The sequence below is a fragment of the Chiloscyllium plagiosum genome, chromosome 36 (genome assembly GCF_004010195.1).
Source record: "Chiloscyllium plagiosum isolate BGI_BamShark_2017 chromosome 36, ASM401019v2, whole genome shotgun sequence".
Lineage (NCBI taxonomy): Eukaryota > Metazoa > Chordata > Chondrichthyes > Orectolobiformes > Hemiscylliidae > Chiloscyllium > Chiloscyllium plagiosum.
Genome location: NC_057745.1, coordinates 37,087,854 through 37,106,619, shown reverse-complemented (window position 1 = coordinate 37,106,619; position 18,766 = coordinate 37,087,854). Strand labels below are relative to the sequence as shown.

The following is an 18,766-nucleotide window of genomic DNA, read 5'->3' as shown; positions in this document are numbered from 1 at the left end:
CCCTGAAACATTAACTTTGTCTCTCTCACCACAGTGGCTGCAAGACTTGCTCAGTATTTCCTCTGTGGCCAGCACACAAAATACGTTGCCTTGGTTGCTACATTCTCTTGGTGACACAAGTGCAAAAGGAGTTGTACAACTTCTCACCTTGGACTTGGAAACATGAACAAACACCAGCCTGCTCTCCCACGTCACCATGACTCACCCTGCACTGGAGGGGAGAGGCTGACACCAATCATTCACTTGCTCCAACTCCATGACCCACAGGCAGATAATGCCAGGGGGTCGACTAATTAATAGAATCATTTCTAAAAGATGAAATACAAAAACATCTAGAAACTTGAAGCAGATGTCAACATGTTTCAACTTACCGGTAACAGAAAAGTTGGATGGGGATAATACATTAAATGTAATATATTTGTATTTTCAAAAGGCTTTCAGTCAGGAATCACACACCATTACTAAGGGTAGAAAATGTGAAGCGAGTAACTGTTGAAAGTAATTAATCAGACAGACAAATAATAGGAAGTGGAGTTGTATGTGGATCACTGTTTCTCAGTATTTACAGAAACTCAATGGGCTTAAGGGAACAGAAGCAAGTTTGAGAGACATGAAATTGAGGACTGTCACTAAAACAGGAGGGCAACAACTGTCATCATCAGAATAAAGAGATCCAAACGTACTTCACATTATAAAGGAAAGGCTCATGACACCGGGAAGATGACATTAGTCCTGTTGGCTTCAAGCTCAGTTTATTGGAGTTTATATTAAGAGGAGTTTCTTGGAAGAGGAAAGCAGGGTTGAGAGTATTCCAGATCTATGAGAGTTTCCCCAACTCCATTTCCTCCGCCTCCTCCTCAGGGAATTTTTCGCTTTCTCACCTTTATCCTACTAAATTCCTTGTTTTGACCCTGGGGAATTCCATGTGTTAATTCCTGCGGTTTCTTCCAGAAGTCGGTCAGAAAAACCAACAGCAGTTCCTTCTTAATAAAAATGGTTTTCTTACAAACTTTTTTTTTAAAATTGGATTTATTTTATGAATGTCTGAACTGTATAAACAAAGAAACAAAACCAGTTTCTGGACCAAAAGGTGCAAAAAAAAAATGTTTCAAATGATGGATGGGCTGTGACAGTTAAATCTGTCAGAGAGACCCTTTCCCCCATCGGATCCTTCAGAGCCCCATCATCAGAACCACACATCACGTGACTCTGAAACCCATGTCTAGATGCCCAAACTCACTGGACCCGGAAAATCCTGGTCCAAAGGCTCCTGATATGAGTCTCTCCTGACAAGAAAGACCCTTCCCATGACCAACCGATCCACAGGCAAGTGAGTGGGTCAGGTTATGTTCAACCTCCTGTCAGGAACGCCTGAAATTGTAGCAGCAGCACCCCCTGGGGGCAGATTTTCACAGCCTGGGATAAGGAGCAGGGTTCAGATACAGCAGGGGTAAGGGGCCATAGCATAGACCTTAATCTCTTCACCCATTCCTCACCCCCCACCCCAATTATTAATCAATCAATATCTCTCCTGTTGAGCTACAGAATATTGCTGAATTTGAGGGGTCATGGAATCACATCCCATTATGCTGCCCAGTGAGAGGCGACATCACTGGGTTACCGTTCAAACTGCCTGCCCCCTCCTTCATTACCCTGTGCAAATGGACAAGTGACCACTGCTCAGTGCAGCCTGACCCAGAAACAAGAGCAGGGCTACATGAGCAACTTTATAGCCACAGGCCCCTGGCATCTCCCCCAAGCTGACAGGGCAACAGAATTCTCATATCTGACTGAAAATATTATTTATAATTGAGACCCAAGGGGATAGAAATGTGATTTAATCAAACATTTCTCAGGAGACAAAGGGAACAGGAGCAGGAGCAAATTTACATAATTTTTTGAAAAAACATATTTCTGTCCAAAGTTACTCCAACTCAAAGCCGAGGAGAGTGACTCTTGCTGGAGGTGAAACAGCCTCATCTGACCAGTGATGGGAGGTAATACACATTAATCTGAAAACCCCAGTGCTCCAGGGGCAGCGAAACCTCAGGCCCGGGACCATACAGTGACAGCTACCCAGCATTCTGAGGGTGAGGGCGGAGGTTAATACTCCTCACATGAATGAAACACTTGGAATTAGTGTCACATCCTCAACTCCCACCTGACGTGGGGGGCCCTGTATCACCTACATCTTGGTAAAAATGGTTAACTATCGAGTGATCTGAGGGAGCCTGGAGATTAACCCACAAATTAACCCTCAAGTATTGGTGAGCCAACAATTCTTCACTGAAGAGGAGATCTGCCACTGGCCAGATCATTGCAGCTGATGACCCACCTCTGTGTTATGTAAACGCTCACGGTTTGAACTCAATGTCTGAACTGTATGGATTGTTGTGGCTCCAAACACCCACTAGGGGGAGATGTCTGCGCAGGAGAATAACCAAAACCCCATGCCTTACAGCTCCAAACTTCTCAGGGCTTCTGGCCAGTTTCTGACCTCAATATCCTAGATCACGGCCTGATAAGCACTGTCCTCAGGCTCTCAGCTGGGTTGTGAGAATGGCCAGCATAGTGTACTATCAGCTTAGAGATAAACCCGAGTAATCAGAGGGCTATGTGCACCGAAACAACAGCCTCAATCCCCTCCCTCAACACCCACAGTCAACTGGGCTGCAGTGCTGCATTCCAACCCCACACAGGGACGGGGGAAATGGGGGTGAAATGGGGTTAGGCATGTGATCAATCCCAAACAGCCCTATAACCACCTACCCCCGCCCCCAATCCCATTAAATCCTCATTGATGCTTCTATGAAGCAGTCCCATTGTGCTGCAGGCCCATCACACTGTGAGCACAGTTTCCTCATAAAAACCACAAAATGACAGACCCATGGGGCGATGGGGGTGGGCCACCAGACTCTGACCCCGACATTTCAGAAATGTGCTGCTGGGGAACTTTCAAACAGTCACCTTTCTGTTTGGGAAGAGGGTCTGCTTCTGGAAATTTGCCTGTCACAGTTTTCTCGCGAAAACACAAGAGTTACAGGAACTGTAAAAACAAATCACAGACCAAGGCAGAATATATACAGCAATAATAAAAATCCCTTTGCACAACAACAGGTGAGGAAACCAAATGTGTGTGTGTGAGAGAGACAGAGAGAGAGAGAGAGAGAGAGAGAGAGAGAGATGTGGAGAGAGGGAGATTGAGATTAAAAATAAAGTAAATTGAAACACACAAATGTTTGGAAGTCTTTCTCCGAGCTCATTCTGTTAAAAAATATTTTTTGACTTCTCCCCACCCCACCCTACCCCATCTTGGTATAAACTCTTTGTTTCCTCAGTTTCTGGCCTCATTTTGTTTTGTAATAAAATTACTTTAATTCCGTCTCCTACCCACACTCATCACTGTGGCTTCTCAACTTGCATAAATCCTAATTGTACGAAAAGGGGAGAAGCTAGAACGGTAAGTTGGCAGTGTTTCCCAATCCGGGGACGAAGCTGATGGGTGTATCTAACGACATGCTCCTCTGTCTCAGTTGCTGGGGGGACACGAGGCTTTGGTGAGGGACAGCTACCTGTGGGGGCAGCATGTGTCCCATCTGTCCGTACATCTCCCCCGACATTGAGAGGCTCCTCTGCTTGGCCTGAAGCACCAGGTTCTGTTGCTGCGGTGACATGAGAACGTGGTGGAGACTGTTTCCCATCACACTGTGCTGGGACGGTAGGCCTGTCCTTCCCATTATCGGCCCCGGTACCTGCCCCGGGTGGAAAATGTGCATGCTTAGACCTCGCTGCTGCTGCTGCTGCTGTCCCTGGAGGGTAGCTCTGCTCGGAGGAGCTTGCTCCAACATCATACTCTGAAGGTTCATGAGGTGAGGGTTGGAAGACGGAGCTTTCGACGCTTGAGAGTCGCCCTTGGGGAAATACTGCAGTGTGCTGCTTGGCCTCTCAGAGGGAATGATGCGCGAGAGATTGAACTCAGGGATACCGCTGGCTGAAGGTCGGATGACATCCTGAAGCTCTGGGTCGTTGAGGACTGAGGCCACGCCGGAGAGTTGGTAACTATCACCTGCAGACCTGCTCGGAGCGTTCTTCACCATCAGGTGGGGAGGAGGGGGCTGCTGCTGCTGCTGGGGCTGCTGAGGGGCCCCTGATCCGGCAGAGACCCCGTGCAATGGGACACCCTCTTCCTGAGGCATGACCAAGCCCGGGGGGTACACCTGATGCATCCCAGAGCCCGGGGACTGCAGGGCATTGTGGGACTGGTGTTGCATGCGCTGGAGGACCATGGCGTTCTGAGGTAGCGTCTGGGGGCCAGTGGCGGGCAAGGGGCCGCAGGGTTGGCCAAGGGAGTCCTGGGAAGGGTGCACCATCACCGGGCTCTGTACGCCCAGTCCACCAGCATGTCCTTCGTGCATCGGGACGTTGTGCCCCATCAGGCTGGGGGACGGCATCATGGGGGTCGCAGGTTCGTGAGAGAGTGGATGGCTCACCATGCTCATTGCCAGGGGGCTGTTTGAAGATCCCGATCCAGGACCACTCTGTGACACCAGGTGCATCTGGGGATTCTGGCTCCCACTCAGTCCTGGGGAACAAATGGAAAAGCTGTGAGTGAGGCTTAAACACACTGAGAAACAGCACTAACAATACCTGACTGATGTCACATCTACACCAGGCATTTCACTAAAAAAACAAATGTCAGTGACTTCAGGACAACATAGCAGCAATGACCTAGTCAAGGCAGAGGTCAAGAGGCTGAGAGCTACTTGCAGGAGGACAAAGTGGCTCATCCTCACGGGATGGTGCAGTGCCTCTCCAGAGACTGGGGCTCGGGAACTGTCCCTTGATCACAACAAATCATCTACCCTTTATCACATTGCTGCTTGTGGGATCTTGTCATGAGCAGAATGGTTACTGCACTTCCAGCACCTCAATACACAGAAGTCTAGACCATAAGAGGTGGGAGTTAAAGGAGGCCCCGTGATGCTGGAAGATGCTACATAAATGCAATCCTCCTCAGCCGCAAGTGGACTTACCGGGGATGTTTGCTGATGGAATCATTGCCATGGAGCGCTCAGGAATCAACTCGTCATCGGAGGTAGCGATGGTTTTGATAGCGTCGTGGTAGAGCGGAGTGGAGCTGGGCATGGCGTACTTGGACATCTGCGACATCATGAGGGAGAGCGGGTTCTGGGAGGGCGTTGATTCAGGTGAGTTATAAGGCAGACCAGGCCCAGGCCCAGGACCAGGACCAGGACCAGGCCCAGGGCCAGGGCCAGAACGAGGGGCAGAGGCCAGAGGACCTGCAGGTGGGGCAGAAGACAACACACAGTGATTAGGGGCACATCAGTGGGCAATCTCACCCACCCCCACAAACGATGCCCCCCACCCCACACACGTTCCCCTCCCCCCAACACACACAGACCCCCCTCCCAACATCTTAAATCAATACATTGAGGCCCAACCTCAGGTCAGGGAAACCAAAGGAGCAGGAAATGACAGCATGTGGGTGGGAGTACGGAGGCTCACACACAGGGGGTCAACACTGAGTGCGTGACAGTGACACAGCCAGTGGGAGGGGAGGGCAATACTGAGCTCTATTGCTCCTGCAATTGTGGCAGGCAGGAGTGTGAGAGAGTGAAGGGACAGGAATGTAACTGCTCTCCATGAGTGGGTTTGGGAATTCTCCATCTCTAATCCAGGAACATTCTCACGTGGGACAGACGGACAAAATCCTGAGTGAGCACCAGTCTGCTGGGTCACCTTCCTGATAAGTGGAAAATGGTCCCTTTTTTGTGGGAAAAACTAGCACCAGGCAGAGAGGATTAATTTAAAAATAAAACATCTGAAGTAAGTGAAAGAATTGAACAGGAAGATGCAAACCAGACACAGATCATCTTGTGTTAATGAAGGAAAAGCCAAACTCTCTCGTGTGTCATCAGCTGTGCCCTAGAACGATCCAGGAAGACCCTAGAGGATTGAGAACAATCAGCCACATCTTCAGCCCCCACCCCCAACACCAGAGTGGTCAGCGCAAACCTCCCCCTTCCTCCACCCTCCCTCCATGGTCTGTTGGACCCCAGTTGGGGACAGTGTGAAGACATTTACTGGGAAGAAGCTCCCTCTGCTGGATGCAGCCATAAACTACCAGCAGAACTTCTTCTGAGCTCAGAGACCTGTCCCCGTTGATTGAGGTGGTGACTAGGTGTGTAGACAAGGGTAGTGCAGATGACGTAGTCTACATGGACTTCAGTAAAGTTTTTGACAAGGTCTCACATGATAAGCTGGTTGAGAAGCTAAGAGTCCGTGGGATCCAGGGCAGTTTGGCAATTGAATAGAAAATTGTGCGAAAGTGAGCACTGCAGATGCTGGAGATCAGAGTTGAGGGTGTGTGATGCTGGAAAAGCACAGCAGGTAAGGCAGCATCCGAGGAGCAGGAGAGTTGACGTTTTGGGCAAAAGCCCTTCATCAGGAACGATGAAGCCTTGATGAAGGGCTTTTGCCCGAAACGCCAATTTTCGTGCTCCTCAGATGCTGCCTGAGCTGCTGTGCTTTTCCAGCATCACACACTGAACAGAAAATTGACTGAGTGGCAAGAATCAGAGGGTGATGGTCAAAGGGTGTTTTTGTCACTAGAAGCCTATGTCCAAGTGCGTGTCATAACATTTGGTGCTGGGTCCTTTGTTGTGTCCATTGATGATCTAGATATGACTGTAGGAGGTATGATTATTAAGTTCACATACGACATGACGTTTGGGTAAGGAGGAAAGTTTGGGCTACAGGGTGATGTAGACGGGCTGGTCAGTTGGGCTGAACAGTGGCAGTTGGAGTTTAATCCTGAAATGATTTAATTTAATGAAAAGTGTGAGGTGATGCATTGTGGCTGGACTATCAAGGAAAGGGAGTACACCTTGAACAGTAGGATCCTCAGGAGTACAGAGGGAGCTTGGTGTCCTCAGGTAATTCAAGCCAACAGGACAGGTAGGTAATGTGGTTAAAGTTGCTAATGAGTTACTTGCCTTTATCAGTTAAGGCATAGTAGATAAAGTGTAAAAGAAACATGAGTGAAAGGGCACAGATTTAAAATCTGCAGATGGAGCAAGGATGACGTGTGGAATAACTTTTTCACCCAGCGAGTATTTAGGGTGTGGAAGGCACTGCCTGGAAATATTGGGGAGGCAGGTCCAAGTGAGGCATTCAAGAGGTGGCACTGGATGGTTATTTTGGATAGTAATGGTGTGCAGGGAGCTGGGGAAAAGGCAGGACAAGGCTGGAGGATTGTGTGAAGTTCTGGTCACCACACTTCAGGAGTGACGTAATTGCACCGGAGAGCGTGTTGGCCGAGGCTGCAGCAATCAGCTGTGGAGAGCAGGTTGGCTGGGGCTGTCTCCCTGCAAGCAGAGAATCTGACTGATGTGTACAAAGCTAGACGGGACAGAGAGGGAGAAATGCTTCCCTCCATGGAAGCGCTCAATAACTGACTGGCTCTGATTTCACATAAGGAACAAGGGGTACAGTGAGGATTGGGGGGGGGGGGGGGGGGTAGAAATTCACTGCAAAGGTTGTGGGCATCTGGAACTTGTTGTCTAAAAGGGTGCAAGGTACAAGAATCCTCGAGGGAGTCTAAGAACTATTTAGATGAGCACTTAATATGGCTCACAGCCTTGTCTGTCATGGCAAGTGCTGGGAAATGGAATAAGAATGGATGGATAGTTGATGTCCAGTGTGGGTATGATGGGCTGAAGGGCCTTTCTTGTGCTATAAAATTGAGTCTAATAAATATCTGTCCATAGGTATGCCCATACCCTCCCCCCCCCCACCACAGAGAGACTCCCATATACACACAGCCAGAAGCACAAATCACACATACAAATGCATGCACACACGCTCAGATTAAATAGGGGCGGGGTGGAGAAGGTGCTCTGGGTTGGGAGCCAACGACCCGACAGGCTGACTATACGGAGGGGCAGCTGTTGCTCTAACTGGGAGGGGTACCTGCACTCAGGCAACATGGCACCCACTGCTCCCGGGGGCAAGTGAGGTCAATATGGATAGATTTACCAGCACAGTATGTAACCACGAGCAGGAGAAGGGAATTGTGGAAAGGGCAGATGAGGCATGCTGCCAGGAGGGTCTGGTGACGGATATGGGGAAAATCCTCTGAAGAAATGGAAGGAAGACACTATTCAGCCAAGATCCTATTAAATGGAGGAGCAGGTTTGAGGTGCTGAATGGCCACACGTTGCTTCTATAAACACAGCATCAAGTGAGTTGGGACGGGGGGACAGCGGGCATGTTCCAATCACACCGGGGGAGGGGGTCATTTAACAAATTTATAAAATAACAAAAGGCTAACTAAGAGCCAGAAGATTAACTCAGTTTTTCTCTCGGTGGGTGCTGTCAGGCCTGCTGAGTTTCTCCAGCACTCTGTGTTCTTTGTTATGATTCCGTACATAGACTGGGTTTGGGTTTTGTACAAAGTCTCTGCTGTCGAGGATGCTGATCATTCACACATTAACGGAGGGATCCACTTCCTTTCCCATTCTCACCTTGCTCCATGCTTCCCATTGGAGCTGCAGAGTTCACAGCCATGGCCTGCTTCCCCTGGCTTATGACAGGGCTTGGGAGGGTGGTCTTCGGAGATGAACTCCATCCTGGAGAGGTGACAGACACTGATGGTGATTTGAGCCGGTTTGGGGAGCTGGCTGGGGAGCGGACTGGAAGGGAGGAGCTCATCACCTGGGGGGACTTGATGGGAGCCGAGGAGTTGGTGGAGTTTAAGTTGGCCAATTGAGACGGTGTCTGTGGAGATTTGAGATTGGCCGATGGAGAACTGACCAGAGGAGAGTGGACCTGGCTCATGGTCGGGGATTTAAGGTGCCCCATACCTGGGGAGTTCATCTGACTGATGTTGATGGTGAGGTCAGAGGGCCTGCGACCTAGTCCCCTCTGGGCCCCTGGAAGCAACGTGCCCACGTTACCATGGTTACTTGATTGATTGGAAGTTGGAGCCATCTGCATATGGCTCAGTCTAGCTGTACCACTCATGCTAGTAATAGGCACAGGGCCTTGCTCAGGACTGAACATCTCCCCGGGAGTCCCCAGGTTATTGACTTCTTGAGACATACTTGAAAATTGTCCTTGACCGCCTGGAAAACCCTGTTGTCCATGATTTGGGAATTGAGACTGTGGTGCCATTTTCTGAGGGTCGCCCAACATCATGTTGCCATTGGGTGCTCTCACTCTTGCCATTTCTTCTGGGGTCAAAACCTGATGTGACATCATTTCCTGTGCCCTCATTTTCTGTGACATCATCATCTGTTGCTGGGGGGTCATCTGGACATTGAGATTCATGTTCATGTTCATGTTGACATTCATGTTCATATTGACATTTCCAGATCCCATGGAGGAGTCCATATTGCGCATGGGGCCTGCCTGCCCCAAGGGAGGGCTCAACATGCCCCTTGACCCAACAAAGTCCAAACCCATTGGGTTCCCACTGACATTATCTCCAGGTAATTGGCCAGGGAACATTCCAGGCTCCATCTGTCTCTGGGCCTGCATCATTCTCTCCATCTCGAGCCCCTGGGATATTCCAGCCATGCTGTTGGTGTTGTTCAGACTGAGTGGGCGCTGCATTCCCATTGATCTCTTTTCCATTAAGTGCTGCCTCAACAGCTCTTCCCTGGCCCTTGGGTTCATGAACCTCTCGGGGTCTCCCTGGCCAGGGTGGAAGGGCATACCCCCCTGTGGGAAGTTCCCTGCACCCGCCATCGGAGAGATGTCATCTGGCCAGGGCATTCCAGGCCGTACCTGTCTCTGAATCGGATTCATGGCTCCCAAAGCCTCCACTGGCATATTGTGCATTCCTCCATATCCGCTAACCCTCTGCATCTGATTGGCGGGAAAGCGGGGGCCCGAGAAAGGGGCAGTCCCACGGGGCTGCAGCGAATCCGAGCCCTCCATGGGGCTGGTGAAGCGAGCTCCCATCGTTGATGGCCACTGCTCTCCAGCCTTGCTGTGATAGGGAGGTGGGGGTCCTCGAACCATCACACCCCCAATGGGCCTCTGCATCATTATCTCTTGCATAGTCCTTTGCTGAACCACAGCTTGCTCTTGTTTCCTCCTCTTCTCCTCATAAAAATCTTCCTGCAGCTTCCTCCAGGCTATCTGCTCTGGAGTCAAGTTCTCTTGGTTATTCGGATTCATCATGTTGACCTGTTGTCCCATTGGGTCACGTTGCATTATCTCTGGATGATGCATGGGTTCGTGCTCCATATTCTGACCTTCGACCCCAGTCAGAGACTGGGTCTGGGAGATCATGGATTGTAAAGGTTCCTCTGGCTTTTTCATGACCTGCTGACCATCCCCTTGTCCGTTGGGACCACAGTTACCTTTCATAGGAAACTCACTCTCGCTGCTGCGTAACAACAGCCTTTCAATGTCCCTCAGAGTCTGTAAGGAACGTTCCCTGTGTTCCAGCTGCTCTTTGGACAACCCCTCGGTGTTGGGGTTAAGGTTCATGATCAGCGATCCATTCCCATTTGGATTGCCGGCCTCTCCAGTTCCTCCACTGGCTGGATCTCCAACTGGAACACCGGCCATTGGGTTACTGGTGTTGGGATGACTGTTCCCCAGTTGGGTTCCAACCCCACCATTGCTCTCCATCGACTTGGGTCCAATGTCTGAGTGTAGGGGGTCCACCCCAGCTGCCCCCTCCTGAGGCAGTGAGCTTGGGGGTTGGAGGCTTTGCTGTGGAGTTGGAGGCGTGTTGAGTGACAGCTGCTCTTGAAGTCCAGGTCCTTTCTGAGGTGTAACAGAGGGCTGTTAGCGGGTGATAGAGAGAAAGAGAGAGAGAGGGAAAGAAATTAATCATCAATAATTCTGGCATAGTATCTCCAGCCATCCCAACTACACTCCATCCTTGTCACAGCCGGACACTGGTTAACATATTCCACCCATAACCCATACAGTGGCACTGAAACTCACTATCTGTCTCCATCACAAGATCACCTGAAATTTCTCACACACAAAGTGAGGTCAAGGAGGAAAAGATGAGCTCATTACACCTGTGTGCTTTAACCCTCTGACATCTGCAAGTGATTTTCACCCATTTTAAGAGATTCCAATCATTGAATGGATTTGTTAATTATTTAAATCACTGTTCTCTCACCATGCAATGTTGACTTAATTAATCATCTGCTTTTATCAGAAAGAACTATTATTTTAACAGTTGCGTCTGAACCGACTTGGTGAGCAGGAGCTTTGAGCACACAAAGGTGTAGAGTCATACACATGGAAACAGACCCTACGGACCAACCAATCCATGCCAACCATAGTCATCTTTTCGATCTGACAGTTTCTCAGTATGCTGAAGGCTGCAAAGATGGGGTATGCCTGAGAGCACCTGTCCCTGCCTTCGCTGATTCACCATCAGTGAGGGCCCTGATAGCATGCAGCAATGAATCAAGAACTTGCCTGACTCCACACAAATCAACTGCCATCAACTCCCACCCTCAGAAAGCCACCCTCAAACCCCTCCGTCCCTGCTCAAACCCTCTCCACAATCACTACCACATTTTCTGCAGCAACTAAGATGAGAGACCACCAAAGTGTCCAGCTACACACATTCCTGTCAGTCCAGCTGAACCAGATAGTCCTTATCACTACATACTCACACCACGGTCAGTGAAATGGGGAGGTTTAAAACTTTGAAGTGTATTTTTGTTGGATAATGAAATTCAAGAGCACAGTGTGAAGGAGGGATATAATCATAGAATCCCTACGTATGGAAACAGGCCATTTGGTTTATTAAGTCCACACCACCCTCTGAACAGTATCCCACGCAGACCTACCCCATATCCTATCCCTGTAATCCTACATTTACCCCTGACTAATGCGCCTAACCTACACATTGCTGAACACCTAACCTGCACACCTTTGGACTGTGGGAGGAAACCGGAGCACCCGGAGGAAACCCACGCAGACACTGGGAGAATGTGCAAACTCCACACAGACAGCCACAGGCTGGAATTGAACCTGGGTCCCTGGCGCTGTGAGGCAGCAGTGCTAACCACTGAGCCACTGCACTGCCCTGCTGGTTAATGGAGCTGAGGAACCGATCAGCTTTGAACTCATGAAATGTACAAGGAACTAGATTGTCTCCTGCGGTCAGCTTTGTTTGGTGAAGTTGTTTGGGATGTGGTTCGAGGTGCTGGGCAGTCACTCACCTTGTGATCATACACTTGCTCGAGTTTAGCCCGGGGTACATTGTGAGTGTGGTAGGAGACGATGGAATCCACACGGCCCTGTGCCACAGCCTCAGCAGCTCTGTCAGCAAAAACAGAACAGAATCCAAACACAAACTCCGATATAACCCACACTTCCATTATTCACCTCCCCCCATCCCCACACCATCCCAAGTACACCCTAAAACTGTCTCCCCAATCTGCAGCCCCTCACTCCGACTCACACAGACTCCAAAGTTCCAGGTGCTGGAGTCCAGGATCTAACTCACTGCTATCCTTCAGTACTGGGAGTCAGACAGTGGGTGTAGGGCACAGATGGCACCGGTGGCACCTAGATCTGGGAACACCACGTTTCCCAACCTCCTCCAAGCCCTTTACACCAGTTCTATACCCCCCCCCCCTCTTCCTTTGCTTGTCTCTTCACCATTCTGCTCAATCCTATCCCAGAGTTTCCCTTCAGGGCTACAGCAAATGTTGAGTATCTGGCAGAAACAATGGTTTAATGCTGCTGGTTGCATTGCACACAAGTCTTTTCCCACTGCCCCTTCACCTCCTGCTTACACTATCCCTCCATTCCTTCTCTTTCATGTGTTTATCAACACCATTCCCCTGGTGACTCCATATCAGAGCAGGTTGTACACTCCCCTCTTCATAACAAAGATTTTCCCAATTCGTGATGAGATTTAATAGTGTCTGGGAGAGAACACCACCCTCCCAGCCTCCCCCCACCACAATACAAGACCTTCTACATGTCTGAACTTTCTCTGGAGCTCTCTCCTCACAGAACGGTGACACTGCTGAGTGGTAGCAGCATCAGCTGTTTGCACTCACATGTTGGCCAGGTTAGTGGTGAAGACGTACACAAACTGAGAGGGTGGTTTGCTGGGATTCCTCGGAATGTTAGTGTCTGACCGCAGGCAAGGTCCCCCCACTGGGTTGTGGGTGATGCTGGCAGGAGCACTGTCTGGGACAGCCGGCAGGGGGTTCGAACCAGGAGACGGCTGAACAGTCCCCGAGAGCACGGATTCTACTACATTACAATCTGGAGAGAGAAAAAAACAAACACAATTCCTATCAAAGAGATGCTCAGCTCAGGTTCACAAACTCAGATATCATCCACAGGACAGAGGGGAAACAGGCAAGGAGTGAGGGAGCAGGAAAGGGAGGGGGCCAATAAGGTGGCATCAGTGAACAAGGGAGGGGACGAATGAGAGGGGGAGAACATGAAGTCATCGAGACGTACAGCACGGAAACAGACCCTTCGGTCCAGGCTGAGCAGATATCCAACCTAACTAGTCCCGCCTGCCAGCACCCGGCCAATATCCCTCCAAACCCTTCCTATTCAGATACCCATCCAGATGCCTTTTAAATGTTGTAATTGTACCAGCCTCCACCACTTCCTCTGGCATCTCATTCCACACATGCACCACCCTCTGTGTGAAAAGGTTGGCCCTTAGGTCTCTTTTAAATCTTTCCCGTCTCACCCTACACCTACGCCGATTAATATTTGAAATTCAAATGAGAAACTGAGGAACATGAATTAAAAAGCTATTTCGATAAAAAACCAGAGAGATATTGATGAATGAGAGAGAGGGGGAATGACTGAGGCAGCAAGGATATGAGGGAACAAGGAACAAACAAGAGTGATAGAGGGATGAGAGGGGCGAATGAACGAGAGAGAGAGAAATCTGGAGAGAGAGGGCAAGTCTCAGACACTGCAGCTGATCGCCACTAGATGGAGGCAGATGCTGGTAAATGGGAGTCTGTTGCTGTGGCTGTGGGACAGAGCTCAGGGGTTCAACACCTGAGACAGGATCAACTGAAAATCAAAAATTAACAATGCGGACATAGAAAATGTAGACATACATTGTGAAGATCATATTTAAAATGTGATCCAGAGGGAGGGGCACAAACAAAGGCATGAAGCTGCTGAGGAGAAAGTGAGGTCTGCAGATGCTGGAGATCAGAGCTGAAAATGTGTTGCTGGAAAAGCGCAGCAGGTCAGGCAGCATCCAGGGAACAGGAGAATTCCTGAAGAAGGGCTTATGCCCGAAACGTCGATTCTCCTGTTTCCTGGATGCTGCCTGACCTGCTGCGCTTTTCCAGCAACACATTTTCAGCTATGAAGCTGCTGAGGCTGGGGTTTAACAGGAAGTTACCAAACTCTCACTGTTAGATCTTTCTTGTTCGCTAAGTGGTTTAATTAAATATGGAATAGGCCTGAGGGGCTGAATGGCCTCCTCCTTATCCAAATAGCAAGGAAATGTAAAAATGAGAAGATCAAGATTTGTGACTTGTTAGCTTGAACAACAGTTAAAAGGGACCAGATAGCACAAGACATTTGGTGAAACCTGGCCTTTCAGCCTCACTCACTGTGCGCAGTCACTGCAGCTTTATCTTCATCGTCACTGTCAGGGCCTGAGTACCACTCATCCCCACTGTACGGCTGCTTCCGCTCCAGCACACAGCGCCTCTTGGTGCGGGGGGGTCCGTCCACTGCCAGGCAAATACAAACAGCAACCATCAATTCCCAATTGGAGAACATCACCCCGTAGTCCACAGTGTCACCGTCATCTCACACACAGACATAGGCAGAGAAACACACACGGACACACTCACAGACACAGGCAGAGACATGCTCACAGACACTGAAACACTGACAGACACAGAGACACACACACAGACACAAACACAAATATACTCACACTCAGGCACAGACAGACACACACTCATAAAGAGACACACATCAATTGATTCGCTGTCAGAAGCTGTGGGCTATCAGCTCAAGGTTCAAACCCATCTTTAACAAAGTGCCCACAAACTACATCCCTCTCAGTAACAAACAGGACCCTGTGGATTACCCAGTGGATCAAACGACAGAGCTACATGAGACTCTGTCAGTCTGTAGGACAGGGGATTGAGGGCCAGTGGTTTCAGCTGTCTAGGGCAACATCATGGACTGAGCATTTGAAGTTGTGGAGAGCTGGAATATAGGTCACTCGGCTAACAGCAGGCACTGATCTCTGAGCAGAGAAAGATCCCAGTGGAATTAAACTAGGCAGTCATCATTTTCTAATAAAGACTGTGAGGTTTAGTCAAATCTATCAGGACCTCAATCTGCTCTTCCATAGACTATCCTCTGCATCAATATCAGCTCATTGAAAATTCAGCTCACAAACTGTCTACCAAATCCTGTTCACCTAGCGTGCCTGTGCTCACTAAACAACATGAGCAATTTGTTTCTTTCCCATCCCTCCCACCTTCTCACTCATAATCCTCCGAGATCCCTCCACTCCTCAATCCTGGAATACAATTCCTCCATCCTTCAGCTGAAAAATCCCAGAACTTGGGAAGTCCTTACCCTACACATCCAGCAGCTCCGGTAGGAACGCTCCTTAAACCTGACCCCTCTCACCGAGAGCACTCTCAAGACACATGACATGACACAGAGCCCCCGCACATAACACATTAACTAACTCGTGCAGAGCAGAGAGAGATGTTTTTCTCTGTTGAAGGGACTGTAGGTTGTTGGAAATCCTCAGCCCAGTGTCTTCACAGTCAGGTGGCCCAGGTACTGCCTGAATGAACACGTTTCTGTTTGATCTGATTTCAATCTCAATCTGGGATCCCTTTCAAAGGGCCTGATAAATTATTGGCCTCCACTCACCCAACCAGATTGGAGCACTGCCAAAGGGGGGCGACTAATGACCCTTTATGCAGTCAATAAGAATGTCTGAGGGATCGAGAGGTAACCCTTACTGTGCCAGTGAGAAAACACCATCACCTCCTTAAAACCCCGGGAATCTTCCCAATAACGAACTGGCAGTTAAAAAGACTCCTTTGTAAATAACTGACGCTTGATCCAGCATCAACTATAAAGTGCAAAACTGAGATCTGGCTGGTTTTTGCGAGGCCGAATTACTAAAGGAGCAAGGAATAAATCAACCTAGATCTCACTGAATGGAGGAGGAGATCAGTCTCCTCTGGCTCACAAGTGTCACACTGAGGGGGGTCACTCACAAGTGTCACACTGAGGGGGGTCACTCACAAGTGTCACACTGAGAGGGGTCACTGGACAGGACACCCCCACCCCTTCAGGAAGCCTTTTGCTGGGTCTGCAAACTCTGTCAGAGTGAGGACATCTCCCTCCACTCCCAGGTGGTCCCCTCTCTGTTGTTTCCCACATGACTCAGTGGTTAGCCATTTCTGGTCTCTGGCAGAAAGTGTGGCTCCAAGCCCACGACTGTAGGCTGACATTTTGAGTGAAATACTAAGGGAGAGTGACATTGTCACAGGCACAGTCTGTCAGATGGAGACAGTGAACTGAAAATCCTTCTGCCCTCTCATGTCGATCAAAGTTATCCCATGATACTCGTCTGAATAAGAGCAGGAGGATCTCCTGTCCAAAATTCAAAAATCAACATCAAAGGAAACAGATCCAGTATTTACTTCATATTTATTGTGGGATCTTGCTGTGAACAAATTGGTTGTCATATTTCCGACACCAGGTCAGTGATGAGTATTTACATTTTCTGTGACGCACTTTTCAATGTCTTGGGCTTAAGAAAATAGTTTCCACATGGTGCCATTGAGGGATATTTAACTACAGGGGGCATCACAGATGAGTTTGACCACCCACCTTCAGACGGGGCGTATGGAGTGGGATCAGGAGCTCAAGGGGCTACATTTGCACTGACCAACCAACCTGGCACAGAAACACCAGCAGCTCACCCACAGACACCAGCAGCTCACCCACAGTCACCAGCAGCTCACTCACAGGCACCAGCAGCTCACCCACAGTCACCAGCAGCTCACCCACAGTCACCAGCAGCTGACCCACAGACACCAACAGCTGACCCACAGACACCAGCAGCTCACCCACAGTCACCAGCAGCTGACCCGCAGTCACCAGCAGCTCACCCGCAGTCACCAACAGCTCACTCGCAGACACCAGCAGCTGACCCACAGTCACCAGCAGCTCACCCACAGATACCAGCAGCTCACCCACAGTCACCAGCAGCTCACTCACAGACACCAGCAACTGACCCACAGTCAGCAGCAGCTGACCCACAGTCACCAGCAGCTCACCCACAGTCACCAGCAGCTCACTCACAGACACCAGCAGCTGACCCACAGTCACCAGCAGCTCACCCACAGACACCAGCAGCTCACCCACAGTCACCAGCAGCTCACCCACAGCCACCAGCAGCTCACCCACAGACACCAGCAGCTGACCCACAGACACCAGCAGCTGACCCACAGACACCAGCAGCTCACCACCACAACTCCATCCCAAACACCCAGGAACTATTTACATTAAATCCCAGGAAAGAGGGAGATAGGCAGTCACTCAATGGAGTGACTCTAACCTGCATGATAACACTTGCATTTCAGTTCTACGCTCGCAGTGATGGGGAGGAACAGTTGACAAAATTGCAAGTCAGAAGCAAAGTGAGCAGTTGAACAGGAGAGGGGCCCCTTCTCAAAACCTGGAGGATCCTGCTGGGTCACATCCAGCACCTGAACATGACAAACACCTAAATCAAATATTATTAACTCTGGACTTACACAAACTGTAATCAAGAGCATGAGGTTTGGTTAAACAGTCAGTAAAGAATACAGAGCAGAGAGATTCCCCTGGAGGAGTGGCAGTGTCCCTATGTTTGAGATAGGAGGTCCAGTAGCTCTGTCCAATAACAGCCCTGTACAGACTGATAAAAGTTTTTTTTTAAAATAACACCCTTCACAATTTCAGGACATTCTAAAGCTCCTCAAAGTCCATGAAACATTCTCTGCAGTACAGGTGGTGTTATGATGTCAGAAACACAGCAGCCAAATTGCACACAGTAAGATCCCACAAACAACACTGGGATGATGTCGTGAACTGTTTGAGGCAGAACAATGGCCCCAGTACACTGAGCAAATCTCTTCCACAAAGTGTCTTGGTAAGTGTCTGGATTGGAAGGTTACTCAGAGTGACAACATGGAATACTCCTTGGTGCAGGAGACCTGGTTACACTCCCCATTCCCAGTGGCATTGCTGCAAATGTGATTTTCCTGCTTTATATAAAACACAGTCCACCTGCCTGGCTTGGTAAAAATCTTTACTGACTCGCTCACTGACATTGTTCAGTTCAGTTCAATCCAGAGTGTCTCTGTGAGGAAAACCACTTTAACCAGGGGTCCGAGAGAGGGGTCTAACTCTGGTCATTGGGTGGAATCAGGAACCTTTCCAGTGAGTGAGTACAGGGGAACCCTTCACCAGCAGGAAATACCTTTAAAAAGGCATTACTGAAATCACCTTGATAGAGAGAGCACTTCAGTTTATCCAATTCCACACCACTGTTACAATCCAAACCCTCACCAGGTGCTGCTTACACACAGAGATGGCGGGGTGGGGGTGGGAGAAGGCAGAGACAAGGAGGTTTTGATGGGTATTTGCGTTTGTGTGCCCCCCGTGCCTCTCTGTCTTTGCCCCCCCGACCTCACTCTCTCTCTTTGAGCCCCTCCCCCTCTCTCTC

At 49.5% G+C, this 18,766-nt stretch overlaps 1 protein-coding gene across 3 annotated transcripts in view; it reads right to left on the bottom strand.

Annotated features, from left to right (window-relative positions):
* Positions 1-1,010: 1,010 nt before the first annotated feature.
* The window catches only part of bcl9l (bcl9 like), an 80,593-nt gene continuing 62,837 nt past the window's right edge, over positions 1,011-18,766 (bottom strand). For all 3 annotated transcript variants that reach the window (XM_043677703.1, XM_043677702.1, XM_043677704.1), the window contains 6 exons: positions 14,619-14,741; positions 13,077-13,287; positions 12,228-12,327; positions 8,547-10,821; positions 5,034-5,300; positions 1,011-4,582 (listed from right to left, as the gene is read on the bottom strand). In XM_043677703.1, the coding sequence (XP_043533638.1) occupies positions 3,453-4,582; positions 5,034-5,300; positions 8,547-10,821; positions 12,228-12,327; positions 13,077-13,287; positions 14,619-14,741 (4,106 nt within the window). In that variant the 3' untranslated portion in view covers positions 1,011-3,452. The remainder of the gene's footprint in view (positions 4,583-5,033; positions 5,301-8,546; positions 10,822-12,227; positions 12,328-13,076; positions 13,288-14,618; positions 14,742-18,766) is intronic.